At 42.9% G+C, this 25,630-nt stretch overlaps 1 protein-coding gene across 5 annotated transcripts; it reads left to right on the forward strand.

Annotated features, from left to right (window-relative positions):
- The first annotated feature begins 565 nt into the window (after positions 1-565).
- MYCN (MYCN proto-oncogene, bHLH transcription factor) lies at positions 566-6,581 on the forward strand. Of its 5 annotated transcripts, none has more exons than XM_050316601.1 (3): positions 566-666; positions 3,077-3,909; positions 5,064-6,581. In XM_050316601.1, exons 2-3 carry the CDS (start codon positions 3,186-3,188, stop codon positions 5,663-5,665), a joined length of 1,326 nt encoding a protein of 441 aa, XP_050172558.1. In that variant the 5' UTR covers positions 566-666; positions 3,077-3,185; the 3' UTR covers positions 5,666-6,581. The 5 variants fall into 5 exon arrangements, with proteins under 5 accessions (XP_050172558.1, XP_050172555.1, XP_050172559.1 ...); XM_050316598.1 differs by lacking the exon at positions 566-666 and adding an exon at positions 1,462-1,593; XM_050316602.1 differs by lacking the exon at positions 566-666 and adding an exon at positions 1,709-1,812.
- Positions 6,582-25,630: the final 19,049 nt, after the last annotated feature.

Genomic DNA, 25,630 nt, shown 5'->3' on the forward strand with positions numbered 1-25,630 from the left:
CGCAGGCAGGGGCGAGATGGGGGGACAAGGAGCCCAGCAGAAGCTCACTGCCTTGGCTAGGGTCATTGCAAAGCAGTTGCCACCTTCGGTGAGCCAGCTACACTCCAGATGCCCGGCGTACCCGACCAGCCCCAAGGCCGCCTCAGGGCACTGAACTCGTGGAGCCTCCAAGTTTTGGCCACTGAAACGTGACACGGAGGCGAGGGGGGTATCACCACGCGGGAGAGGCAGGACCTTCCTGCCCAAAACTGCCGGAAGGGACGAGGCGAAGGCGCACACGGCACATCCCTGCCTCCCTTGGAGTTTATTTCCTCCAGCTCGCTCCCTCACTGCCGTGCCCGCCGGGTTTGAAGAGCCCGGGCTCGCCCCCACCAAGGCGGGCCGGGAAGGCGGCCCCAACGCCGCCAACGCCGCCGCACACAAAGCGACCGCCCGCCGCCACCGGCTGCTGCGAGCGACGCCCAGTCCCCGCCTCAACCTGCAGCCTATGAGCGAGGAGGCACCGCCCCGAGCGGCGGCGGGACCGGGATCGGGATCGTACCAGCGCCCGCTGCCGCGCACCGCCGAGGGAAGCGCCGTGGTCCCGTCCCGTGCCGCCGCGTCCCGTCCCGTCCCGTCCCGTCCCGTCCCGCGGCCCCGCGCCGCGGGGAAGGAGGCGAGAGAGCGGTGGGTGCCGCCGCCGGGGGAATGCGCGGGGGCGCCGGGAGCGCCGCGAGCGCCGCCGTTCGCGCCGTCCGTCCGCAAGGTGTCGCCGTCGGCAGCGGAACGCGGGCGGCTCCCGCCGTATCCCGATCCCGGTCCGGGTCCCGGTGCAGAGCCGGGAGCGCTGAGCGCGGGGTCGGTCGGGCCCGTCCGCCTGCCCGCCCGCCTACCCGCCTCGCCCGGGTCCGGCCCCGACAGCGCGCCCGCGGTAGCGGCGGCGTGAGAGCCCCGCTCGCCTGCGGGGAGGCGATCGCTGCTGGGCGAGTGCTACTGATCATGTATAGAGCCCCGAGATGGAGTGGCTTTCTCGCCCAGCCACTTCCCTCAGTCCCTACTTGTTTATTTATTTTCAACTCCCCCGGGTGTTTGCGCGCGAGGTCGCAGCGCCGAGTGGCGAGGGGACACCACTCCGGAGGCGACGTTTCCCCCGAGCTTGGGGCCGGGGGGGAGCGGGAAGGACAGGGTACACTGGGGGGCGGCTCAGCAGGGCCGACCCCGGGACATCCGAGCGCCCTCCCGGAGGATAAAGAGCGAACGGGGCTTTTGGCGCCAAACGCGCGGCCCCGCCCTGCGCGCGTGGAGGGGGGGCAGGGCCGCCGCTCCCGCCTTTCTCCCCCTGTTTCCCAGCGCTCCTTCCCGACTGTGTCATGGGGTTTTTTACCGATTTTTTTTAATGCCTTTTTGGGGGGTTAATAATATCCAGCCGCTTCAAAGCCAGGCAGTGACAGTCATCTGTCTGCGAGCAGAGGGTGGATGCGGAGGCCGGGCGGCCGCGGGGGCCGGCGGGCGGGCGCGGAAAGTGCCACAGACACCATCAGCTGCCTTTTTTTTTTCTCTCCCCTTCCCCCCGCCACTCCTCCCCCTCGCACACCCACCACCATCACCAAGGAGGTAAGAAGAGGAAGCTGCAGGCTCTGGGCTGCAGGACAAAACCCCAATCAAATAAATCCAATTCTCCATCGCGTTTGAGTTGCCGAGAGGAGGATGGGGCGGGAAGGGGATCGCAGGGGCAGAGCGGAGCGTGAATGGGGTTCTCGCTGAGTAGAAGAAAATCCTGGAGGATATTTGTGTTTTGGTTTGGAGCTGTCGCATTGAGATCGCCAGTGTTTTGTAGGTGCCTCTTTACTGCTTTGCATTTTAAACGGTTTAATGTATTTCCCTAGTAGAAAAATGCACAGTCCGGGAGGCGCTCAGGGGGCGGGGCGGGAGCGCAGCTGAGCCGAGCCGGGCGCGTTTCTCGGCGTTTCATCATAAGGCTTTTCATGGATTTTTTCTTCCCTCCCTTTTGGTCTCCGTTTCAGCGTCAGCTGTTGTGAACCCAGCAGAACGATTTCCTTTCGCGGTACCTTTACCAAAGTGAAGGGAAACGCTGACTGGCTTCTTTGGACTTTAAGCTTGCGCTTTTTTTTTTTTTTCCGGTTTGGCTTTTTTTTTTTTTTTTTTTAATGTCTGATGCAACGGAGCTCTCGGCAGAGGAATGGGGCTGTGGTTGAATGGCCGTGGGTAGTGACTGGGGGGTCCGGCCGAGGTAAGAGCAGCAGCGTGCATTCCCCGGAGGTGAGAGAGCTGGAGAGCTGGTGTGTTTGCGGGAGGTTTGAGTGCATGAAGTGGCAAAACGAGCAGAGTTGTTGTCTTTGCAACCTCGCTGCTGCAGGAAAAAGGAGAAAAACTTCCCGTGCCTTCTTGGCAAATCAGGAGGCTTTGTTGGTGGCGCCGGGGTGGTTTTAATGCATTTTGTGCGTGAGATTATTACATAAGGTTGATAATTTCTGTTGCTGCTGGATTTCTCCTCCTCTCCCCCCTCCCCCCTTGGGTAGTGTGCAGATTTCGCTTGCTCGCTTTGAGTGAGTGAACTGGCGATTTGCGAAGTTGCAAAGAGCCCCTCCACCCCCTTTTTTGCATCCCTCTCCTCTCCCCTTTGCACTGCTCCGCAGATGACAAAAGGAGTAAACTTCCTCTACTTTTGCTGGCATATTAAGAAGCCTTTCTGGAGAGATTACGGTATCAAAGCCATGCATCTGTCTGCAGTTACCCTGCAGTTTTGAGCGTTTGAAGCGGTTTGGGGAGAGCAGGCGAGGGCTATGAGCACAGGCTGGGTTTGTGTCCCCGCGGAGTGGCGGGGCAGGCTCTGCTCTGGAAGGGGGAGCACTACCTGAGCGCTTTGCTTTCAGTATCTTGAGTCGGGAGGAAAGGTGTGTGAGATGCATTTTTTTTTCTCAACTTTCTGAAGGCTCCCTCTGCCTTGCTATTGATGGTGGGATTGTTATTTTTTTTTCCCCTTCCTTTTGGAGGGAGTCACATTCTTATCTGCTTCTTAATTCGTATTTTAATTGTGGTGGTTTTTTTTTGTTGTTGATTTTTTTTTTTTTTTTAGTTTCAGGTCTTGGGAGAACCTCTTTTCTTCTTCCCCTTGGTGGAAATACTCATAAAACCTGTCTTTGAAACCATTGCCCGACCCAGGGATCAGCGAACAGAGACCCGTAATGCCAGGAATGGTCAGTAAAAACCCAGATCTCGAGTTCGACTCTTTGCAGCCCTGTTTCTATCCAGACGAAGATGATTTTTATTTGTGCGGGCCGGACTCTGCTCCCCCCGGCGAGGACATCTGGAAAAAGTTTGAGCTGCTGCCCACCCCTCCCCTGTCTCCCAGCCGGGCCGGGCTCCAGGAGCACCCTCCGGGGGGAGCCCCGGTGCCGTGGGGAGGGGCGGCCCTGGGGGGCTGCCGCCCCACCGACCCCCTGGACTGGGCGTCCGAGCTACTCCTGCTGCCCCCCGAGGCCGACCTGTGGGGCGGCGCGGACGGAGGGGACTACTTCGAGACGGGGCCCGGCGTGACCAACAATCTCAACTCCATCATCATCCAGGACTGCATGTGGAGCGGCTTCTCAGCCCGCGAGAAGCTGGAGCGGGCGGTCAGCGAGAAGCTGCAGAGCAAGGCGCCCGTCGCCGCCGCCCCGCCGCCCCCCCCGGGGCCCGCGAGCGGCCCCGCCGCCGGCAGCGGCCGCGCGGAGCTGGGCGGCGCCGTGCCCGAGTGCGTCGACCCGGCCGTGGTGTTCCCCTTCCCCGTCAACAAGCGGGAGGCGCCGGCGGCGGCCCCGGCGGCCGGTGGGGCTCCGCGGGGCGGCCGCTCTCCGCGCCCCGCCGGGGACAGCCGGGCCAGCAGCAGCAGCAGCAGCAGCTCCGGGGACGACATGCTCAGCGACTCGGGTAAGCGCTCCAGCCCCGCGTGGTGCGAGAGGGGTGGCGGTTCCGGGCCCCCGCCAGCTGCCCCCGGGCGGGCGGGCGGGGGAAGCTGCGCCTCGATGGCGGCCCCGGGCGGGGCGGGGCGGGAGGCCGGCAGGCGGCAGCAGGGGCGGCAGCGCCGGGCCCCCCGCGGGGGTGGCGGACACGGCCCGGGGGCAGCGCCCGCCCGCCGCTTCTGCTGAGCGGGCAGGGCTGGGGGGCGATGGGGCTAAAGCTTCACCGGGGAGCCCCGGGTTCCTTCGCCGCGTTCTGCCCCTCGTGGGGCGGGGGGGCCGGTGCGGGCCGCCACTGCCATCCTGAGCACGGGGTGTATGGGGCTGACCGTGTGCGTGTGCCCTCAGGCGCGATCCGGAAAGCCTGGAGCCGGTCTAGTGACCCCTTAGAGCAGCACTTGTACTGACAGAGCCCAAAATGCCCAAAACATCCCCTGTCCGTGCACGCAGAGGAGTCCACTTGAGATGAAATGTGGTTCGGCGTGTGTGGATGAGCTGGTCCCTATGACCACAACCACAAACTTGGTGATCCGTCCCGGGTTTCAGAGCCTGCTGTCCCTTTAATGTCTGGTTTGACAGCTTTGGGTGAGGAAGCACTTCCAACAGCTGTCTTCTTGGCAGTGCACCAAGCGCCGGCTTAAAGGGTCCCCGGCTGGAACAGCTTCACCTTCTGCCTCAGAACAAACCCAGCGATTGTTTCGTTTTCCGGCTGCTTTTCTACCAAGCAGGGGCTGTGTTGTGGCTCTGTGCTTGCCTTTTGTGCTGCAGCTCGACGATTCCATTCAAAATACATAAATTCTGCCTAAAAATTCTTTTCTGCCTCCGCGATTGTGTGGATGGTAGCCCCACTTGGATTAAAAATCAGACGTGTTTAAAAAAACCCACCTTATTAAACTTGAAAAGTTTTCAGAAATCACTGTTCTTCGCTCATTTCATGTGCATTACATTACTTTTACAGATCTATATCTGACTACATATGGTGGGCACACCCTATTTTTGCCATCAGTTATTTCATTACTGCTTTGACCGGATATATTTTGTCAATAAATACATCTGGATTGATACTTGGTCAGAGTATTTTCAGTCAGAATAACATCTATTTTATTTTCTGTTTTTTATTACCAGAAGATGATGAAGAGGAGGAAGAAGAGGATGAAGAAGAAGAAATAGATGTTGTTACAGTGGAGAAAAGACGCTCCTCCACCAACAAGGCTGTTACCACCCTTACTATTACAGTGCGTCCTAAAAATACCACTTTTCCATCAGTCAGGACACAGCAGAATGGACTGATTTTAAAGCGTTGTGCACCAATTCACCAGCAGCATAATTATGCCGCTCCTTCTCCATACGTGGAGCCTGAAGAACCTCCACCACAGAAAAAGCTAAAAACCGAGGTGCCCCGTCCAGTAAAGCCCATGATCCAACCAAAGCCTAAGAGTTCAAGTCCTCGAAACTCTGATTCAGAGGATAGCGAACGTCGACGCAACCATAACATCCTTGAGCGTCAACGACGTAATGATCTTCGGTCAAGTTTCCTCACACTAAGGGACCATATTCCAGAACTGGTTAAAAATGAGAAAGCTGTGAAAGTTGTGATCTTGAAAAAAGCCACTGAATATGTGCATTCTCTTCAGGAAGAGGAGCAAAAATTATTGCTAGAAAAGGAAAAATTGCAAGCCAGACAACAACAATTGCTAAAGAAAATAGAATACAAGAGGACTTGCTAAACTTTTTTTTGGTTTGGTTCTTTTTTTTTTTTTTTTTTGGCTGACCAGGACAGTCATTGCCACTTTGCACATTTTTGATTCTTTTAAAAAAATTGTGTTTTTTGACGTTAAGAATGTTGGTTTTAATTTCAATCCAGTCCCTGAAGTAATTGACAAACTATATTATCCGGGTACGGAGCAAATGGATGTTCTTGCAAGGAGTTTATTGCAAGACTACCAAACAACAATGAACTGCCTTTGTTTTTCTTAAGAACTGTAGATGGTGGGGATTTTTTTTTTTTAATTGTTGTGAGCATTTGGAGCTGCTGATGACATCTAGTTGAGTTTTAAAATGTTCATTCCTAAGTTTTATGGTGCTTATGTTCTAACAGATGTTACTTTAGGGGTTGGCATTTTGTACCCCTGTGGGAATTTCTGTAAATACCATCTACACACTTGCCTTTTGTACATGTCTTGGGTTATGAGAGGTGGCTTTTGCTGCCAGTATTAGACTGGAAGTTCATACCTAAGTACTGTAATACCTCAATGTTTGAGGAGCATGTTTTTGTATACAAATATATTGTTAATCTCTGTTATGTACTGTACTAATTCTTACATTGCCTGTATACTTTAGTATGATGCTGATACATAACTAAATTTGATACTTATATTTTCGTATGAAAATGAGTTGTGAAAGTTTTGAGTAGATATTACTTTATCACTTTTTTGAACTAAGAAACTTTTGTAAAGAAATTTACTATATATGCCTTTTCCTAGCCTGTTTCTTCCAGTTAATGTATTTGTTAATGTTTGGTGCATAGAACTGGGTAACTGCAAAGTTCTGTGTTTAATTTCTTCCAACGATGTACATTTAGTGCTGCGTCTTATAGCACTTTGAAATACCTCATGTTTATGAAAATAAATAGCAATTACATGATGTGCCATTTACTATTTTTCTTTTAAATAAAATCTTTAACTTTGCAATGTTGATGAAATAAGCAACATAGTCCTGTATCCTGGACATTTCAACTCTCAAACTATAGGTGATGCTTTTTTTACAAAAAGTCAGCTAGGCAGGACATTTCTATTTCTGGTTAAAAAACCATTGTAGTAAGAACAATTTCCCTATTTCATACTTGTGATGTCAGGATCATCCAAGGGGACCAGATGTCACAGTTAATGGAATGACATTGTGTCTTATAAAGACTTCTGAAATGTCCACTGTAACAAGAGAATTGGGAGGGATCAGAAACAACACAGCTGGCATGCTTCTGATTAAGGGACTGGCCTCATCGTGGCACACAGGTGGATAAGTATATGATGGAGGTATAGTTGCCAAAGCACAGAAGCTGAAGTACTGGTAGTAAACAAGAGATTTTACTTGGTTTCTGTTCTTTGCATTGCAAAAGGCTTAAAGCTGTTCCATCACTGCATGGAGGAATTAATGTTCCTGTTGGTAGCTGAAGATCCTGTTTGTTACTCCTTGTGTTAAGTCAGTAAAATTAAAAATCCTAGGGAAGATTCAGAGCCATGAAATATGTGTCAAATGAACGCGAAACTGGCAGGTGGTTGTCTTAAGAGGTGGCATTTGATGTGACAGCAGCAAGATGTGAAAGTCCATGAAATATGTTTGGTCATTGGTTTAAACACCATGGGACCAAGGAGTTGCCTGTACAGGTGTTTGTGACGTTGTCTTTCTTCACACTGACAGAAAAAGAAGGTATGAATTAATAACCAAATGGCCAGCAAGTCCTTTGAGGATCCACTTGTAAGAAACTAGTTTGGGACATCAATCCCTACTTCAGCCACAAAGGAAGTTGCTTGGTGATGGAAGTACAGAAATCTCAGGTTTGCTATGAGGAAACAGTAAGTGCAGGTTGGGGGCAAAGTCACCACAATAATGGATGTGCCATATGTCCATCCCTACAGTGTGCTACGTATTCATAAACCTGTGTGTTCTTGGGCCCCAGCAAGTTTGTGTACCATGACTATTGGGTATTTTACTTAGTTCAGTGCAGTAAATCCAGACCTTCAACAGGCACAAATTGATGTGACACTGAATTCAGCTAGGCATTTGACAAGTTCAGGCATTTGAAGAACTGGCCTGAATACACTTGAGATCTAAATTCAGACTTGACCACAGTCATTCCAAATATAAAATCTTTGTTTTCATTCCCTTGATGTGTACTTTATCATGCTGCTTCTACTTTCCCAGTACAGTGGAAAAAAAAAATAAAAGCTTAAGCAGAGACAATTGGTGTGGACAATTACAGGGTACATTTATTTGCACTAGCTAAACCAATTTTCAAACCCCATTTTATTAGCCAACTGTCATACTGTTTTCAAACAAGGTATAAGTCACATGAGTCTTCCTGAAGAAGGAAAGCTTCCCTTCCCTTCCCTTCCCTTCCCTTCCCTTCCCTTCCCTTCCCTTCCCTTCCCTTCCTTCCTTCCCTTCCCTTCCCTTCCTTCCCTTCCCTTCCCTTCCTTCCTTCCCTTCCCTTCCCCTCTCCCTTCCCCTTCCCTTCCTTCCCCTTCCTTCCCCTTCCCCTTCCCTTCCTTCCTTCCTCTTCCCCTTCATTCCTTCCCTCTTCCTCCTTCCCCCTTCCCCTCCCCTCTTCCCCTCCCTCCCCTTCCCCTCCCCTCCCCTTCCCCTTCCCCTTCCCCTTCCTCTTCCTCTTCCTCTTCCCAGTCTTGAAGAACTTTTGGTCTAAGTCCTCCACTCAGAGCAAACTGGGTCAGATTATGTTGCTCAGGGTCTTGCAACCAAGACTTCAATATCTTAAAGAATTGAGATTCCACAGCCTCTTTGGACAACACACATGTTTTTTGACTACCATGACTGGCACAAATTTTTGTGGTATCTGCTTGGAATTCTTTTTGTTGCAAACCTTATCCATTGCCTCCTGTCTTTTTGTGTTTAAACTCCTGGAAGAGTCTGGCTCCACCTTGTCTGTAACCTCCCATTAAGGAATTGAGGAGAGCAACTACTTTTCTCCTCTTGAGATAACCCAGTTCTGTCTTGTATTGTGGTAGCCAAGCATTTAGAATATAATAAAGGTGTCAAATACTCAAATCTGTTTGGATATTCAACACAAATCCTGTCTGAAAGCCTTTATTTCAGTGTGGGAGTCTTGGCCTGATTCTTTAGAATTCAGTTATAAATGTCCAACTGATGTCGATGGAGACAGAATCTGGCCCCATAATGCTCCCATATGCTGTACTGTTTGCTGTTCTGTGCTGTACTAGGAGTACTCTGGGGTTGTTTTTGTTTTTGTTTTTTCTTCTTTTAAATAACTTAATGGAATTAAGAGGTTTGTTTTCATATCGTCACTGTAGGGAGCAAGTTGTCAAGGACAAACGTTTTTGGTAAAACAAAAAATCTCAGTTGTAGGATGTTAGTAAGTTACAGTTAAATAGAAGATTTCTTTTGTATTTACATGATAAAAAGAATTGAGAATGGTAGAAAAGATAGCTTTTGAAAAGATGAAGTAAACAATTAATTGTGTAATATTTTCTGAAGAATCAGTACAGTATCCAGAAGGCTACATAGAGAAGGACACAGAAACAGCCACAGCTGTAACAAAAGATCCTTTTGCCTGCCTGTCTAGAGTGAGGAGTCCATAAGGACTCAGTCAAATAATGAATTGAGACAATATTCCTTTTTTTCTCCTTTTTTTAAATATACATATATACATTTACCCAACAAATGCAAACAGATCTTCTAGAGAATCAGTTAGAAAATGTGGCAAGTACTTAGTAGCTGCTCATTATAAAGTAGGTATTGCTGATTCCCAAAGGGAAAACTTAATTAAATTGATCTCAGTCTTATCTGATCTGTTCTAAAAATTCTCAAGTTCTTTTTCATACAAGACAGAATTTGTTGATGGAATCAGGTGGTTTTATCCAAAATCATATATCCTAGAGGATGGTCTCCTTCCCCTTCTCTGTTTATTTTCTTAAAAATAGCACTAAGAGCGCAAGAGACTTGTAACACCAAAGTGAAATGATTCCTCCATAAACTAGTATAAGTAAAACACCAGTGGGAGAGCTTAAAAAGGTGAAATGTGTTAATAGTGTTATTACCACTTGGTCACCTCTTGCCATGAGTGCAAAGGAAAATGCATTTCTCAAATCCCAAGCTGCTATTATAGCAACTTATCACCAGGTCTTGGCTGGACTGCTTGAGATTTCATGAAGTATGAATTTTGCTCCTGGTAAGTACACTGATAAACCAAACTAGAATAAAATTACTGTAAATGGATCCCGTTCTTAATCTTGAATTTTCTGGTTTGTGGCTGATTTAAATCAGAAGATATAATTTTGTTTAAAATATTCATTTTGAGATAATTGATGACTTTTTAATCTACCATTGCCAAATGCTACATGATCTGTAGCTGGGTTACTTCTTGTGTCCATTTCCCCTTTCGCTTTTCCCCTTTCTTGTCTCTTCTCTCAGGAACCCAAAGCCATCAAACTTAAAGGGATATGAGGTGTCACAGCAACTCTTTTAATTAAGTAGGGATTTCAGTAGAAACACGATATACACAGAACTTCCAGAAATCTCACAGGAAAGTAATGGTATAAATCATGGAAGAGAAGCTGATTGTAGGGCCACCATGATTTTTTTTCTCAGCACTTCTGGCTGCTCCTGGAGCATTGACAGGCAGAGTGCCAGCTTTGCCTCAACAATTGTCTGAATTCAGAGCCCTTGGTCTGTGCCAAGACAAGATTTCACTTCTGCTGGGCTACCCTTTCAATCTGCTGCCCTACACTAATTTTTTGCTACCTATCTGCTTGTACTGACCTTGCAAGGAGGCTTGGCCACAGTAAACCAGGGATTTTGCTGCTGGGTTGCATGAGGTGGTAATTTCTGCTGCCTGTAGACCTGTGATTCTCATTCAACTTCTTGCCTCTAGTGGCCAAATTCTTCTTTTGATGAGATTATTGATATTTTTGTGCAATACTTGACTCAGAGGAGATAAAATGAGTTCTTGGTCTCTGTACCGTGAAGATTCCTTGTATGTGTGTTGTATATATAGATTAACACACATGCTGTGTGCACAGAAGGGATTCCGTAAGTGTTGACTCACAAGCCCTGCTAAATAAAGCCATTTTAACTGAGTAAATTACAAGGCTGTCCATTTGGCCTTTTGAAGAAAAAGCAAACATAGATTTTTTTTTTTTTCCCTGTAGTTATGATCACAATATGACACACCTAAATAATGCAGAAATTAAAAAATAAAGTGCCTACAACGTAAGTACAATTAATGGCAAGGTTTTTTAAACTCCATGGTGAAATGAATGGGTGTGTAGACTTTTCAGACTTCAAATTTATCAGACTTATAACTGAATTATGACCTATTTGTTACTGATCTCTGAACTGTTGAGTTACATTTTGTATGCATAATCATTGTTAGGCTCCATATATGCTATTACAGCTGCTCTATTTGTGAGCATATAATTTGCCATCTTGTAGTGCTTCTGTCTGATATTATTTAGATAAGTGGAGACACTTTCATTTTACAGCAAAATAAGATTATATAATTTTTCTTGGGCTGTGCTCCCAATTTCCCAACCTCATTTGTCTGCTTTAAGTGTTTATTGCTTTCTGTCTTGTATACTGCATGCATTTAGGGAGAGGAACTGTATTCTATGTTCTCTGTCTGAAGCTGAGGTTAGATTGTGTCCCTGTGAGTGGCTGTATCAATCATTATAAAATTATAGCAAGAATCCTGTTGTCTAACAGGACTCTTAGCTTAGTTTTATATTAGGGGTAGGATGAGTCATGTTATCTACATCTGTCTAGTTTCACCTTCTAATCTACAAGCTTTGCAAGCATTACAGAGTTTTAAGCACCTAGCTGCTTAGCTTCCTAATTCTCCTTATGTAGTCACCAGAGTGATGCAGGCTCTTCCCAGAGGACAGTTTAGAGCATCTACACTGGGCTCTTAACTGGAACAGGCCCAAACACTGCTCTGCACCTTGAGGAAAGAGTGATTACAGCATGCAAGGGGTGATTATATGAACTATGTTAAGGGCTGCTTTATTGCTGCTGGGAACCATCAAGTTTCTTGATCCATAGCTGATCTTACTTACCATATGAAATTTAAAGCAATGATCTGGAGAAAACTGCAAGTTAATAGATTTGTTACTTAGAATAAAACAGCAGATGAATGTATAGTTAAATTAATTGGCATAGTCATTTGAGCTGCAATTTAATAAAATATTTCATTGGTACTTATCTCCATTTTGCTTCCTAACACCATCAAAAATAAATACATAGTGTTTCAGCATTCAGTGATTTCACTTCCTCACAGAACAAATCAGTGTAATTAGAATATTATTTGAATGAATATTTTTAGTATCTGTATACAAATAGTATTTTTCTTCTGCCATACATGGCATTTACTTTAGGCATAACCTTGTTTCTTCAATATGATATAAATTTAATAAAAAGTATATTGTAATTAATATTGTAACCAATTTTATTCTAATATGTAATTAATATTGTGACTCACAGTGTAGGAGATGAGGAAACTATCCAATATCATAAACACAGTTCAGTGTCAGATAGTAGCTGGGAATCCTCATAAAACATTTTAAAATAATTAATTTCTTTTTTTAAATTCCTAAGATCAATCTTCAACCATCCCTGAAATATTGTATGAATTTACTTTTTAGTATAGAAATTATATCTGTCTTCTAAAATTGTTATTAGATTTGGCACTTTATTATTTTTGGAGCAATTTGACTTTTTTTTTCCTGAGCAAATGTTCAGAAAGGAACAATGTTACAGAAAGGAAATTGCACTGTTCCAGTGCTCAGTCACCCTCAGAATTTGGTTCTATAGTACTAGAAGATAATATTTACATTACTAAATCAGGTACTAAAATGAGAATGGTGACATAGAACAGCCTCTCCCTGCAAGTAGCAATGCCTTTTTATTTTTAAAGAGATGTTTAGAGGTTCATGCTTGATATTTCTCCACTCCAAGAAATTTGGAACGTGTTTGGTTGATCCCATGTATTCTTAAGCAAGAGACAGAAAATTCTTAGTGTAAACCAAAGTCTAACAGGAAAGCAAAAATACTCAGTTTTATCTAGAACCTGGATCATCAAAAATGTACTGTAAACTATGTTTCTGAGTCTTTCTTGCTTCTCATTTTCTCATATAATGGTTAGTTTTAGTCAGGGTTCCAAGACAACATTCCTGAGTCACATGCTTAATAATTACGATTACAAACATTTCTCTGAAAGGTCTACTTCAGGCCAAACAAGCCTGAAGGGTAAACCACAATGTGCTTCAACTATGATGTATTATTTCTCAGGTGTACAAGATAATATTGGACATATCATAACGTTGTGAAGCCATATCTTTATGAACACTTCTTTCAAACATATGCTAATTCTGCTAGTAAAGCTATGTAGTGATGGAATGTATTTCAATATTTTTTAATTATCTTCAGCATTTAAAGATTTTTATGCTGACCTGATTTATTACTTCCTGTCTTTTCTTTTGCTTCCCTTAGCTAAGTAGCCATGCAGAGGCAAGGGGGATTCATCTGAGCAGATATCAACTCTTTTTAGTCAATACAGATAACAGGTCTTTTTAGTGGGCAATTAATTTTATCCTTAAATAAATATTGAAAATAACAAATTAATCTCACCCTGGAATTACTCATTCTTGGTGCACATTACACAGAAGCCTTGGGTGACCAGATACATGTACCAACATTGTAGGTGTTTAATGTGGGGTTCAGTCTAAGATACCTAGATTTGGATGTTTGTTTGTAGACACCTAACTGAAAGCACGATACATAGGTGCTATTATAGTCAGTGCAGTCTGGAGAGAGATTCAGTGTAGATGTCTATTTTAGGATGAACTGGATTAGTTCTCAAGGTTCAGTTCACTGTACTGATTAGCTCTCCATTGGCTATAAAAGGAACTCCAGGTATATAGTGAATATATAAACACCAATTAACACCCAATTTCACTGCCTTAAAAGTTGACTCCTTCTACTCCTGTCTTCCACTCACTTTATTTCATTCTACATCTTAAAGGTCTTTCTTGAACTAGTCAAGTAATCTTAAACCCAGTTCTGTCTAGTTTATCGCTCCTGCAACGCTGAATATCCTTTTTCCTTTGGTTGTCTACTATAGCATCTCCATATCTTTAGCATCTTTGGATTTCTTTTATCCTCTCACAAGTCCTGTTTATGATCAATGTATAGCAATATTCATCATTGCCAGAAAATTGCTTGCACTACTGATAAATTCCCTAAAACATCTCTCATGTTACCATATTGCATGGTGGGCAGGACCTTATTTTCTCCTTCTCACTCCTACACAAAGCTCATTTATGGGGCATGTTGATACATTTCAGATGGTGATATACTGACAACATTCTAAATTAAATTAAATGATAGCACATATCACTTTTTTTTCAATGTAAAAAAACCACAAACCCACAGGAGAAAACCAGAAAGTAGATGAACATTTAGAAAAATCACTAGTAACTTTTACATCTAGATCTATTATTGGACTTCTTATAGTTCTAACTATTTCAGTGTTTCCCTTCACTTGTTTTTACAACCTTACTCCAGTAGTTCTTATATTTCTTTGTTTCTTTAAGAAAATAATTTCTTTTCATAGCTCCTTTGGTCTTCAATAACTGTTCTCTATCACTCTACGCCAATTTCTCCTTTCATTCAAGCACTTAAATGAGTCACATCTTTTTTTATGCTTTACAGTCTCACCTCTCCTACTAGTCTCAACTATGTCTCAATGTATTTTTTTTGTTTAATTCTCTGAGCTGCTGAACATTTGCTGAGTAGCTATAGGTCTGTTGACTTCAGAAGGAGTGTATAAAGTGGCCATCTATCCTACTGGAAATTTTTTAAATTTACGTTAAAAAAACCCCCATGTAAATGTTTTTCTTCATCATTAATAGAATGACAATAAAAGAAAATGAATATTGGATGGTTAGTTTATTTCTTATCAGAACTCTTAATTTTGAACTTTCAGGAATCAGTCTAGCAAGTGTCAGAGTAAATAAATACTTCCTATGCTGATCTGTGTCACTCTACAGCTGTGTAGGAGTACCTTTGGTCTATACTGTGTGCATTATCACTTCTGCTCCCAGACAGGAGATCCAAGTTCACTCCAGAAGAAAAGTCCTTGCTTTTTCTTTCATTGGCTGGGGAAAAATGACCCAAGAAGGGATTTTACTTGTGCATTTGTTCTGTTTGCCCAGAAAACTGAGCTGCTATAAAGCAGTGTAGCACCTTGGGAGTCAATGGATTATGCCATCTGAGGAGCTGGAGTTGAAATAAATTGAGAAACTTGATTATGACTGTGCCATTGTATATCTGGAAAACTGTTTGAAGTCTCTCAATGTTTCATTGTGACCACATGTAGATATGATTTTTAATGCCCTAAAATGCCTTAATCAAGATCTTAGTTTTAAAAATTGTTATTAAACATCCTTGCAAAAAGTATTTTTATATTTGATATATCACAATTGTCACCTACATTTCAGCAAATATGCACTGTGATTAAAGGTTATAATCTCTCAAGAGAGGTTTATAATCATTTTAATTACCCTGGACTTAATAAAAAGACTTAAGGGATTTAATAAAAGGGCATTAAGAGATTGCCAAAGGGTTATATATATATATTTTTATAAGAAAAATTGTAAAGCTTCTGTGGCTTTGAGGTGGGAAGGTGGGAAGACTTAGTGGGAAAAGAGGAGGAGGTGAGCAAAAGTCAAGATGAGGATTAGTGTCAATTAAACTTCCCTTTGAACCTCCTAACTTGCATATGCAGAACCTGACACAGCTGAAAATATTTGCAATTTCCTGGGCCACACAGACCAGAGAGGTTGCTGTACAGCTCAGTGACCTACAGGAAACTGCAAGGGAGTAAAAGGAAGGTATAAACCCAGACAATTTCTTCTAGCTCAATGCTAAGATGTTTTAGCTCTAGTCCAGAGGAGAAGATTTGAGTGGATGATGGAATTTTGAGAGTTAGTAAATTAATTTCTCAAGGCCCAAATATTTTGTTTGGTTTTGATCTGTCTTAGATCAAAACTAAACAAATTATCTGCCCTAATCCTCATCCCCTTCTCTTAACTTTCGGGTTAGCATAGAACTAGGTGTTCTTCTAGCTTTCTGGAATATAATAAATGTAATCAGAGAAGAGAAGATGAAAGAGAACCAACAATCTCCAGACAGGAAATTCTATAGCTGTTACAAAACAAAGCAAAATCCAACATGCAAACATCTAGAACATTGCCTCACTTTGCCCTTATACTGAATTGAACCTCAAGACTTATCCAGAAAGATAAGGTGGAGATGCAAATGTAGATACCTGAACATAAACCAGCACAAGTTCCCTTGAAGGTTTCTTTGGCTGGAAGTAAAATGAGTTGTTTAGGTTTTCCAGTTGGGGTTAACACATATTTCTAATGTGTTTTCCATTTCCTAACACTAGAGTCTTTCAATAATACTGGGATAAATCTTGTCTCCTGGTTGTGGGCGTTCCTGTAGGCCTCAGGGATAGACTTTCTGCACAAGGAAGCACAGAGAAGTGCCTTGGGGCTTATAATGAGTGTTTTCTTCTCTATAGAATTCTGCATAGGAGCTTCTTGAACATTTTTATATGACCATGTGTAAGTTTTGCATCTTGTAACTCTTGCCCTTTTTCTCTGTCCCCAGAGACTACACCTCTGGTGTGCAGAGAAACCTGGTGTTGAAGTCAGCCTTCACAAATGAAAACTAAAACCCAAGAAAATGCCAGAGAAGCAAATCTGTGCCCACCTTTATCAATGATAATGCCACCAAACCTTCAGATAGATGGGGCAATGTAAGATTATTTCAAAAAATCAAGGCTAGTATCTGTTCATATATACCTGTGCATATCTCTGCTTTCTTTACACCTCTTTATTTGTAAGTGAAAGCTACAGAAACTTGACCAAAGCCACTCAGCTCCTCCTATATTCTGTAACATGCAAGGGTCTTTAAGTCTACACTAAACAAGAGATAAGTTTGAAAAGTACATTTTCTCTAGCATGAAGGCATGAGGATAGCTGAGAGAGTATGTATGATTAACTCATGCTCTGTTCATTGATCAAAGCATAACTGTTTCCTCACCTTTTTGTGACATGCTAAAAATGCAGGGCAATAGCCATTTAAAAAATATTTTTGGCAAGCAATGACTGGAGATGGCAAGAAAAACGTAGTAGTAGAGAACATTGTATATTTCAGAAAACTGTTATGCTTAATCAGTTCTTGTAGCAGAAACAATCTAAAATGGAATTTTGAGAATTTTGAGCAGGTCCATGCAACCACACTAGCTTTGTTCTGAATTCCATGAGGTTATAATTCAAACAAACACTACCAAGCACAACATATGCATTATTCTGTTAACGAATGAAAGCTAGAGGGTTTTAATGCTTCTGTTGAAAAGAGATTGATTCACTGCAGAGTAATTCAAGACATTGTTTCTGCTCTTGGCAGAAACAAACAAACATGCAAACAAACAAATTCCTAGGCATATAACCTGCAAAACAAAACAGTTTGCTTGTTTGTTTGTTTGTTTGTTTGTTTGTTTTTAACACTGGGAGCTTCTCATAAATAGTGAGGGTAGTTTTTGATTTTTCTTCCCTTTGGCTTAGAGTTGAGGGCCTATGCAGTGGAAATATAACATATGGATTGTAAACCTTTAGAGGAAGGAACTGTGCTTTCCTCTATTGTGGACAGCAGTCAGCTCTACTGAGTTTCTATGTCTCTGACAAGGTTCTCCAGGTCTGTCTACATCGCAAAAATGCACAAAAATTCAGTCATATCTCTACATGGACAGGTTAAAGCAGTAGGAGCTTTAACACTGTTAACATTTCATGTTCCATGTTAGCTAACTCCAATTGCCCTGTCTGTCTTGATTGCTGGTCAAGGCCAAGGCTGAGGGGCAGCAGTGGCTGCTGCTCACCTAACTGCTGGCTGATGTAGTTCCACCCTCCCTGGCAGTAAATAGTTAGATTGGTTTAAATTGCTGTGCAACTGCAGCCTAAATTATCTAACCTGGGATAGGTAAGTCAAGTTAAGAACACACCTTTCTTTGTGGTGTGTTTCAGCATGACTTTCATGTTGGTTTTATGTTTCCCACTAACACAGAGATTGGTATGGAAAGTGCATGTAGTCAGAGGCACACTACTGAGTTCCACCGGAGATTTAGCCTTTGGCTACAACAGGCACAGCCTTAAGTCCTGAGAAAATTCCATATACTCCCTGTGACTCATTTCTGCATACCTTGCCCAGGCAAAGCTTCCACTTAATAGGATATTTTTAAAAAAGGTTAGACTAGCAGTTACACAGGATATAGCTGTCAGATTGTCAGATCAAGAAAAGTCAGTTGGCTTTTGGGGGGCAGTCAGGGGGTACTACACAATGTTTTCATAGCATAGGCAGTGGAAAATAGTCTTTTTAACAGTATTGGTGTTTTTGAAAAAGGTGTGTAAAGATGCATGGGCCTTATTTTTAAGGTTTTTCATTGTTCTGGTCCTGCTTTGCATAAAGCACTTAAGCCCAAGCTCTGTGTTAAGTATGTAGGCAGTAGTATGAACTTAAATTTCATTTCATTAAATTTAAGCACACGCTTAAATGATTTGCTGGACTGAGGCCAGAATGCTTGCTGAATCAAACTGAAATACAGCTATGTCTGTTCTTCCTACTTAAACAAACAAGCACTAAATGAAATACAATAAAATAACATTCCCAGAGAAATCTTGTGCCACAGAAAGAACTTCTCCATTGTTGTGTTAGTAATTTGCCTAATGTTCAGTATCTGCACTGTTCATACAAGTGTAATGCAGTAGTAATCAGGTAAGCGTTATGATTTTATCCTCATATTATACTGGGCATGGTTTTGTAGAGGAAGAAAGCAAAATGAAACTAAGTAAGAAAATAAAAGCTGGAAATGTCATTCAAAATTGTTTGACTCAAACTAACTAATAATATTGCAGTCTTTACAGCAGCAGTGGAATCTTGAAAAAATCTGGATTCACTTCCTCAGTGAATGGCGTGCAATTCAGGACATCCAAAGCAAGACTCACCTCACAGAGCTACATATGCTTCATCCAAGCTAGTGATTTACTGTCTATTTCTTGCATAAACTGTAAAATGAGAATAATGCTAGTTATCAGATACTACAAGGGAAATGTATTGATTTTTCAAACATGCTGAAAAATATCCCATCTGTTTCCTATTCTAAGTAAAGCCTAGTCAGTATATTTTGATTTTTATTGTGCTTTGTTACTAGGAGGGTTACATGTAAGGTATTGACAAATGAACCAGGGCAAGAGTGTAGAAAGACTGTAAAAGAATTAATAACAATTGAACAATAGCAAAAATAATACCAAGTACCTGTGCACCAACCAGTGAAACAGAAGGAATATTTTTTACTTTATTGGATTAAGGATCAGGTCCTAAGTTGCTGGGAGTTGTTTCTTTGGGGAAGGCAGTTACTATTCTTCTCCACCAAAACAGGTAATGCAGTGCAGGTTTTACCAAAAATTTTTACATGTACATCCCCATACCCAAGCAGAATAACATTTTTTAGGGCCTTTCACACTAGGCTGTAGGCCTGTAGTAAATCTGTAATGTTCCACTGACCATGTTGGAGTCTTGAGTACTTTTCCATGGACAAGCTTCCTTGGCATTTCAGAGTGTCCAATGCTTCACAGTGTTCTGCTCCTTCCTGCACTGAGGGAGACAGGCAAAGTAGAAGGACCAAGTAACTTGTGCTGAGCTATTGAAAAATAAGATATCATGGCTTCAAAGTAGAAGTGTTTTGTTCCCAATCCTGTGCTCAAACTTTCCCTCCTCCTACCTTGTTGTCTTTCTTCCCCGATTTTTTTTCAAAGAAACAAAATAGCTTTAAAAACCTTTTTCAGACTATGACCCATCCTAAATTTTCTGCAATAAAATGGTGAGCTTCCCAATAGTCTCTTCAGTTGCTCAGCTGAGATGTGAAGCCCAGACGTATTTCCATGGACTCAGCCTTGGATACAATAGTCTTCTTGTCTAGGTGCAGAGAGCATGATTGGGCCCCAACAGAAAGGTCTGGTTTACACATTTTCAGAAATGCAAGATTTTTTGGTTTGCTTTGAACTTCTTAATCCCATTTCTTTTTTCCTTTCTCTTGGTAATGTTGTTATTGTACTACAAATAATTAGACCTGCAGAAATTAAGAATGTAATTAGAAAAATTAAACAGGGAAAGACCAAGTGAGCCTGTCCCAGTTCCCACCAAAGCCCTATTGATTTAGCCTTTGGATCTGTCAGATTATGTATGAGCTAGCAAGAGAAAGAGGCCCAGGGCACTGACATTGGCAGTGGCCTGAGATTGTCCCCACAGTTACATGGCCAGTACGCATCCTGGCAGGGCTTTGACAGGGACAGTGGTCTGGGACAGCTGGGATAGAGAGCACTCCCAGAGTAAGGAGGCTGGATGTGAAGGTAAGGGGGCATAGCTGCCATGCCTTGCTAGGTCTTGGCTTGGGTCCAGAGATAGCTCACTGAAATTACTGTAATAAACATTACCAACAATTTTTCATGCCCTAAGGGGCAAAGAGTCTTTCAATTTCAGTCTCTAAGACACTTTTACAGCAAGCAGACCCACCCAAATTTAGATGTCTTTTAACAGAGCTTTTGTTTTTACAACAAGTAAAACAACTTCATTAATTGCAGCTCATACTCAAGTGTGGTGCCAAGAATAGTTTTTCCAAGGTCAGAGGATGTCTCCTGCTGTCCTGGCATTTGGACATTTCCTGGTCCCAGCTGACATACAGAGCCAGGTATGAAATCCAGCCTCCAGTTTTGCCTTTCAGCTCTGTCTTTTTTTCCCTGCATTGCTCTGGAACTGTCTTCCTCATTCTTTTTGGTTCTTTTATGCAACAGGAATGCAGCCAGACAAGGCTGTAACATCTTACCTTATTCCTTTCTTTTTTTTCAGAACTAGGTCTCGGATGTAAAATGAAAATATAGTCAATGACTTACTTGCCCAATTGAAAGATTCTGTGCAGAGACCTGTGTATGGTATCTCTTGATTTGCACCTCTTTCTACAGACAGTGAACTTTGTTCAGTCCAGAACATTTCTAAGAGCATTACTACATTTTATAAATCATAGTCATAATACATATTCATTGCACATATATTATATCAAACTCAAAAGATCTATCTCTCACTTGGATCTTCACAGGACTACGCATGACATATTACCAATAGGGATGACATATCTGACATTTGGAATATTTTACGTAATTACTTCCCCCCATGCCTTAGGGTAAACTCATGTCATCTTGCATACACACATACACACACTCCTGCAGAAAGGAGTAGACAATTCCATATGGTCCTTTATCATCACACAAGAATATTTGTACTTTGTGACACACAATTCATTTAGAGACACTTGGTAGCTCAATGTAGTTATACAAGAATACACGTTTCTGCTGGGGAACCGATTCTCACGAGGTTTTGAGGAAAGCATGAATGTTTCTTGGCTGTGTAATAAAAACCAATTGCTCCTAAAAGTTGTGAGGTATTCCACAGAGAATTTGTACAAGAAGAGACATTGGTCCCAAAGGCATCATTTTGCATGGAAAAAGGGCTGTGTTGTAAGAATCTGTGTTTTCCGAAGACTTCATAGCTGATAGGGGGGAGAAGACATGACTGTATTCCAGGAAGTGCTGCTTTTCTCTGTAAAGTTTCCCCAAAATCCAAACTTGCTGTCTGAATGGTGAGTGGGGTGACATAATGTTGGGAAATACTTCAGCTTAATGGGCAAATGCTTCAGTAAATTAGTGTTGGACTTAATAGGAGAGGATGAGGGCTTTTATTTGTGTATAGAGACTGCTGCTCTATTTGTTAAAGTTTATGACTCTGTCCACTCCTCATATAAAGATTTCCTTGTTTGTGCACAGCTGTAGAGGTCTTAAAAGTGGGAGAAATTCTTCCAGCTGCAAGTGCATGTGAGAGAAGCTGCCTTTGCATCCCCCAGGCAAGCAACCTCAGGACAGCTCAGTTACTTGTCAACAGGGTTTCAAGGTGTGCTAAATCCATGCCTTTTCTTGGGAGGATGTAGGGAGAATGGTTACATTTGAAAGCAGAATCAGGCTGGAAATTTGGTGTAAAACTGAGAGCACTGTCCCCAGGTGGAGACAGAAACCCCTCCATCTCCCAGAGTGATAAGGTACAAACTGAAATCTAATCTCTGACACACAGACCTAGGGAAGGGTTGGAATTAACCCCCATGGAAGCATTCAAAAGAGCATATGGCACTTGGTGACTTGGTTTAGTGGTGAACATGGTAGTGGTGGGTCGACAGGTGGATTTGATGATCTTAGAGGTCTTTTCCTACCGTAATGCTTCTATGGTTCTATGATGATAGAGATCTAAAATTGCCACAGAAGAGACTCAATGTCCACTCACATCCAGCTGCCATTATTTTAAGGCGGTGTCACCTGACCTTTACTGGGCTCAGTACCTGAGTGGCTGGGGAGGCAGGGCCAAAACGGAGCCTGGAGGGGTGCTGTGGGATATAACGCGCTTTTCTGTGCCTTTTTGTGTACTTCAGGGTGCACATTTTTTTGGAGGGGGCGGGGGGAGTGTGTGTGGGCAGCGGGCGCTCTCCCTCCGTAGGGCCCTCTCGCTCCGTGCCGGCGGGATTTGCAGCCCATTGTTCCGGCGTTGCCGCGGCGACCGGAGCAGCTGCCGGCGGCGGGGCCTTGGCGGCGGCCCCGGGCGGCCGCGGCCGCTGTGGGCCGTGTTTACCAACACCGGGCACATGGTCCCGGGACAGGCACCCTCCCTCTGGAAGCCGTCCGTGCCCATGGACACGCTGAATAACTTTGTTCTTCACCCCGCGGGGTCCCTGTCGGCACTCGGGGTTCTCCCCGCTGTGGGGTGTTACACTGTCAGCAGGGCCCGCGGGGCTGGGGGCGGCAGCGCCCGCTCCGCGCTGCTGCTTAATGTGCGCTTTTACTGGCGTGTTGTTCCTCTCGCAAATTTACAGCAGGAGATTGCTGCTGGGCTGACCTTGCTTCCTCCGTCCAGGGGTAATGAATGTTGCTATTTAAACGCTCTGCCTCCACAGCCCCTGCGCTTCAGTTTTTCAAAGAGTAGCAGAGTACCCAGGGGAAGCCCTTTGTTGCCTGGATGTGAAACCTGAATATGGGCTCTCCTCTTGGAAGCTTGAGGCAGAAAATAACAGCTGAGAATAGATTTATGGCGTTCAATTTTGCCTAAATCATGTCACGTAGATAGAAAATATGGATCAGATCCTGAGCTGTGTAAATCAGTATAATCCCACGGAGAAATGATGCTTACACGGGTCCAGGGGCTGGCCATTGCTCCTTAAAATGCAGACAAACATCGTCCAGCAATAGCAAAGAGTGGTTTAAAGGAGGCAAAATGGCAAAGAAGTTTCCTGATAGGCAGCACATAATCACTTAAATTAAAGTACGCTAAATACAGGAATGTCAGACAAAATTTCTTGGAATCCTTATATATACACAACAACTTTAGGATCAATATATTCCATATTTCTTGTTCTGTATACATATCTCTTCAAAGTTTGAATGCCCAGCTCCAGGCCTTCTAGTTTAAAAGGGATATATTAACACAAAGCCATGGAAAAGAGCAGTATCATCTATATATCAGTAGCACATCGTGGAGCTAGTCCCTAGAAAGCCTACTCTTCAGAAACAGTATGTTGTAAATGAGTCAAAAATATAAAATAAGGAATCATAGAGTTAAATCAGATCCTATTGAATTTCAGTCTTTATTAAAATGTCTCATGAAAAATTCATATTCATGTTATTAATCCCATTTCACTATCCCTAAGCTGATAAAGAAGTATAGTAATATTTTGTAACTGTAATCAATTATACTAAGAAATATTCCAAGAAAGAATCAAAAGGTTGCACTAACATTTTAAAAAAGTTTTAGGATTTCTAGTAAGTAGTTATCAAACACTTATGAAATATAACAAGAATAATAGGAGATAGCTAGAAAACTGAAAATCTGTATTAATTTCTACTGTCTGTCCTGTAATCCTGCTCCACTTCCTCTCTCTCCTATTGGGGGGGAAATGTGTATTGTTTTAGTTGTGGATGTGAATTTAAGTGACATTTTGAATGTAGGGTCACTTGCTTACTGTCTTAGTCTGGTGGTACACTCAGTACTCTCCAGTGGCCAGACAGACCATTAGACAAGATGATCCACACTTTCACCAAGAGCAGGAAGATTTTGATGTCACTATCCAAGGTTACAAGATCCCACTAAAAATTCAAATGGAGTCTTTATTTTGCAATGCATTAGAATAAAGAGATGTGTTTACATTTTGCAGATGGGATGCTAAATACTGAAGAGATAAATGACATCTGTTTTAGCAGAAGATTGATTTTCTGTGATTCCTCCTAAATCACACAGTAGACATAGAATTATTGAATCATTTAGATTGGAAAGGACCTTTAAGATCAATGACACCAACCATTAATCCAGCACTGCCAAGTCCACCACTAAACCATGTTCCCAGGTGCCACATCTACATGTCTTTTAAATACCTCCACGGATGGTGACTCAAACACTTCCCTGGAAAGCCTGCTCCCAACCTTGACAACCCTTTTCCTGAAGAAATTTTCCCTATATCTTCCCTGGCACAACTTGAGACTGTTTCCTCTTGTCCTGTTGCTTGCTACCTGGGAGAAGAAACCAACCCCAAACTCACTACAACCTCCTCTCAGGTAGTTGTAGAGAGTGATAAGGTCTTCCCTGCCTCCTTTTCTCCAGAATAAACAACTTCTACTGCTTCTCATCAGTCTTGTACTCCAGATCCTTCACCAGCTTCATTGTCCTTCTCTGGACACACTCCAGACCCTCAATGTCTTTCTTGTCATGAGGACCCCAAAACTGAACACAGTATTTGAGGTACAGACTCAAGAGTGTCGAGTACAGGGAAATGGTCCCCTTCCTAGTCCTGCTGGCCACACTGTTTTTAATACAAATAGTCAAAATAATTCCTTAACTAGAACAAACTCTCACTGTACAGAAATACCCTAACAGGTTTCTGGTTAATCAGCACACCAAGCAGCATAACTGCATCTTTCACATCATTCAGGTCTGCATTTTTAGAGCTCCGGTGTATCTTTAGGCACTGAAAAGACAAACACTGAAGCAAAAAATAAAGCAAAAGAAAACAACCAGTTTGGTGCCCAAAAGAGTTCACAGTCTTCTAATATTCCAATTATTTCAGCAGCATGACTATTGCTGGATGCAGGGGAGATGTTAGAAACAGGCTATCAGTCCAGTATCTTAAGAAACCTCTGGAGTACCTCTAAGAAATTAATTCCTAGTGAGACAGAGGAAAGTAAGCAGTTTTAAGGAAACAGTTTTCAGAGCTTAGTCTGAAATTTTCTTGTTTTGCTTGCTTTTTGTTCTTTTGTTTAATAAACTCTGATCTCAGAAGAAGCTGAACAAACAGTGATGGACATATATGTTAAAGGAGCAGCCAGGAAGCTCTCAGTGTAATGTGCATACCCAGAATATTGTCAGGACCCCACTGATACGGCCTTTGATTCAGGGCATTTACAACCTAAATAACAGAAGACCTGTGTCATTTAACAACTTGAAAGGATTGGTGTTGAACTGGATATGTACCAGCAGATGCAGAGGCTGATAAAATTTCAGTCAGGGAAAGACAGAACTCATAAAACCTCTGCCAAATTGCAAAAAAAAAAAAAAAAAAAAAAAAAAAAAAAAAAAAGGAAAAAAAGTATTGTTTGCTGTGTGTTTTTTTTATTTTTTTTTTGTTTTCTTTTTGCTTTTTTAGTCCAAATCTCTGAATACTCAAATTAAAGGTTTTAAGCAAAATAAAGAAACAGGAAAAGCTTTCATATTTTAACTTTTTTATTATTATTATTGAACAT

The sequence above is a fragment of the Myiozetetes cayanensis genome, unplaced genomic scaffold (genome assembly GCF_022539395.1).
Source record: "Myiozetetes cayanensis isolate MyiCay16 unplaced genomic scaffold, myiCay2020 scf2-11, whole genome shotgun sequence".
Taxonomy (NCBI): Eukaryota; Metazoa; Chordata; class Aves; order Passeriformes; family Tyrannidae; genus Myiozetetes; species Myiozetetes cayanensis.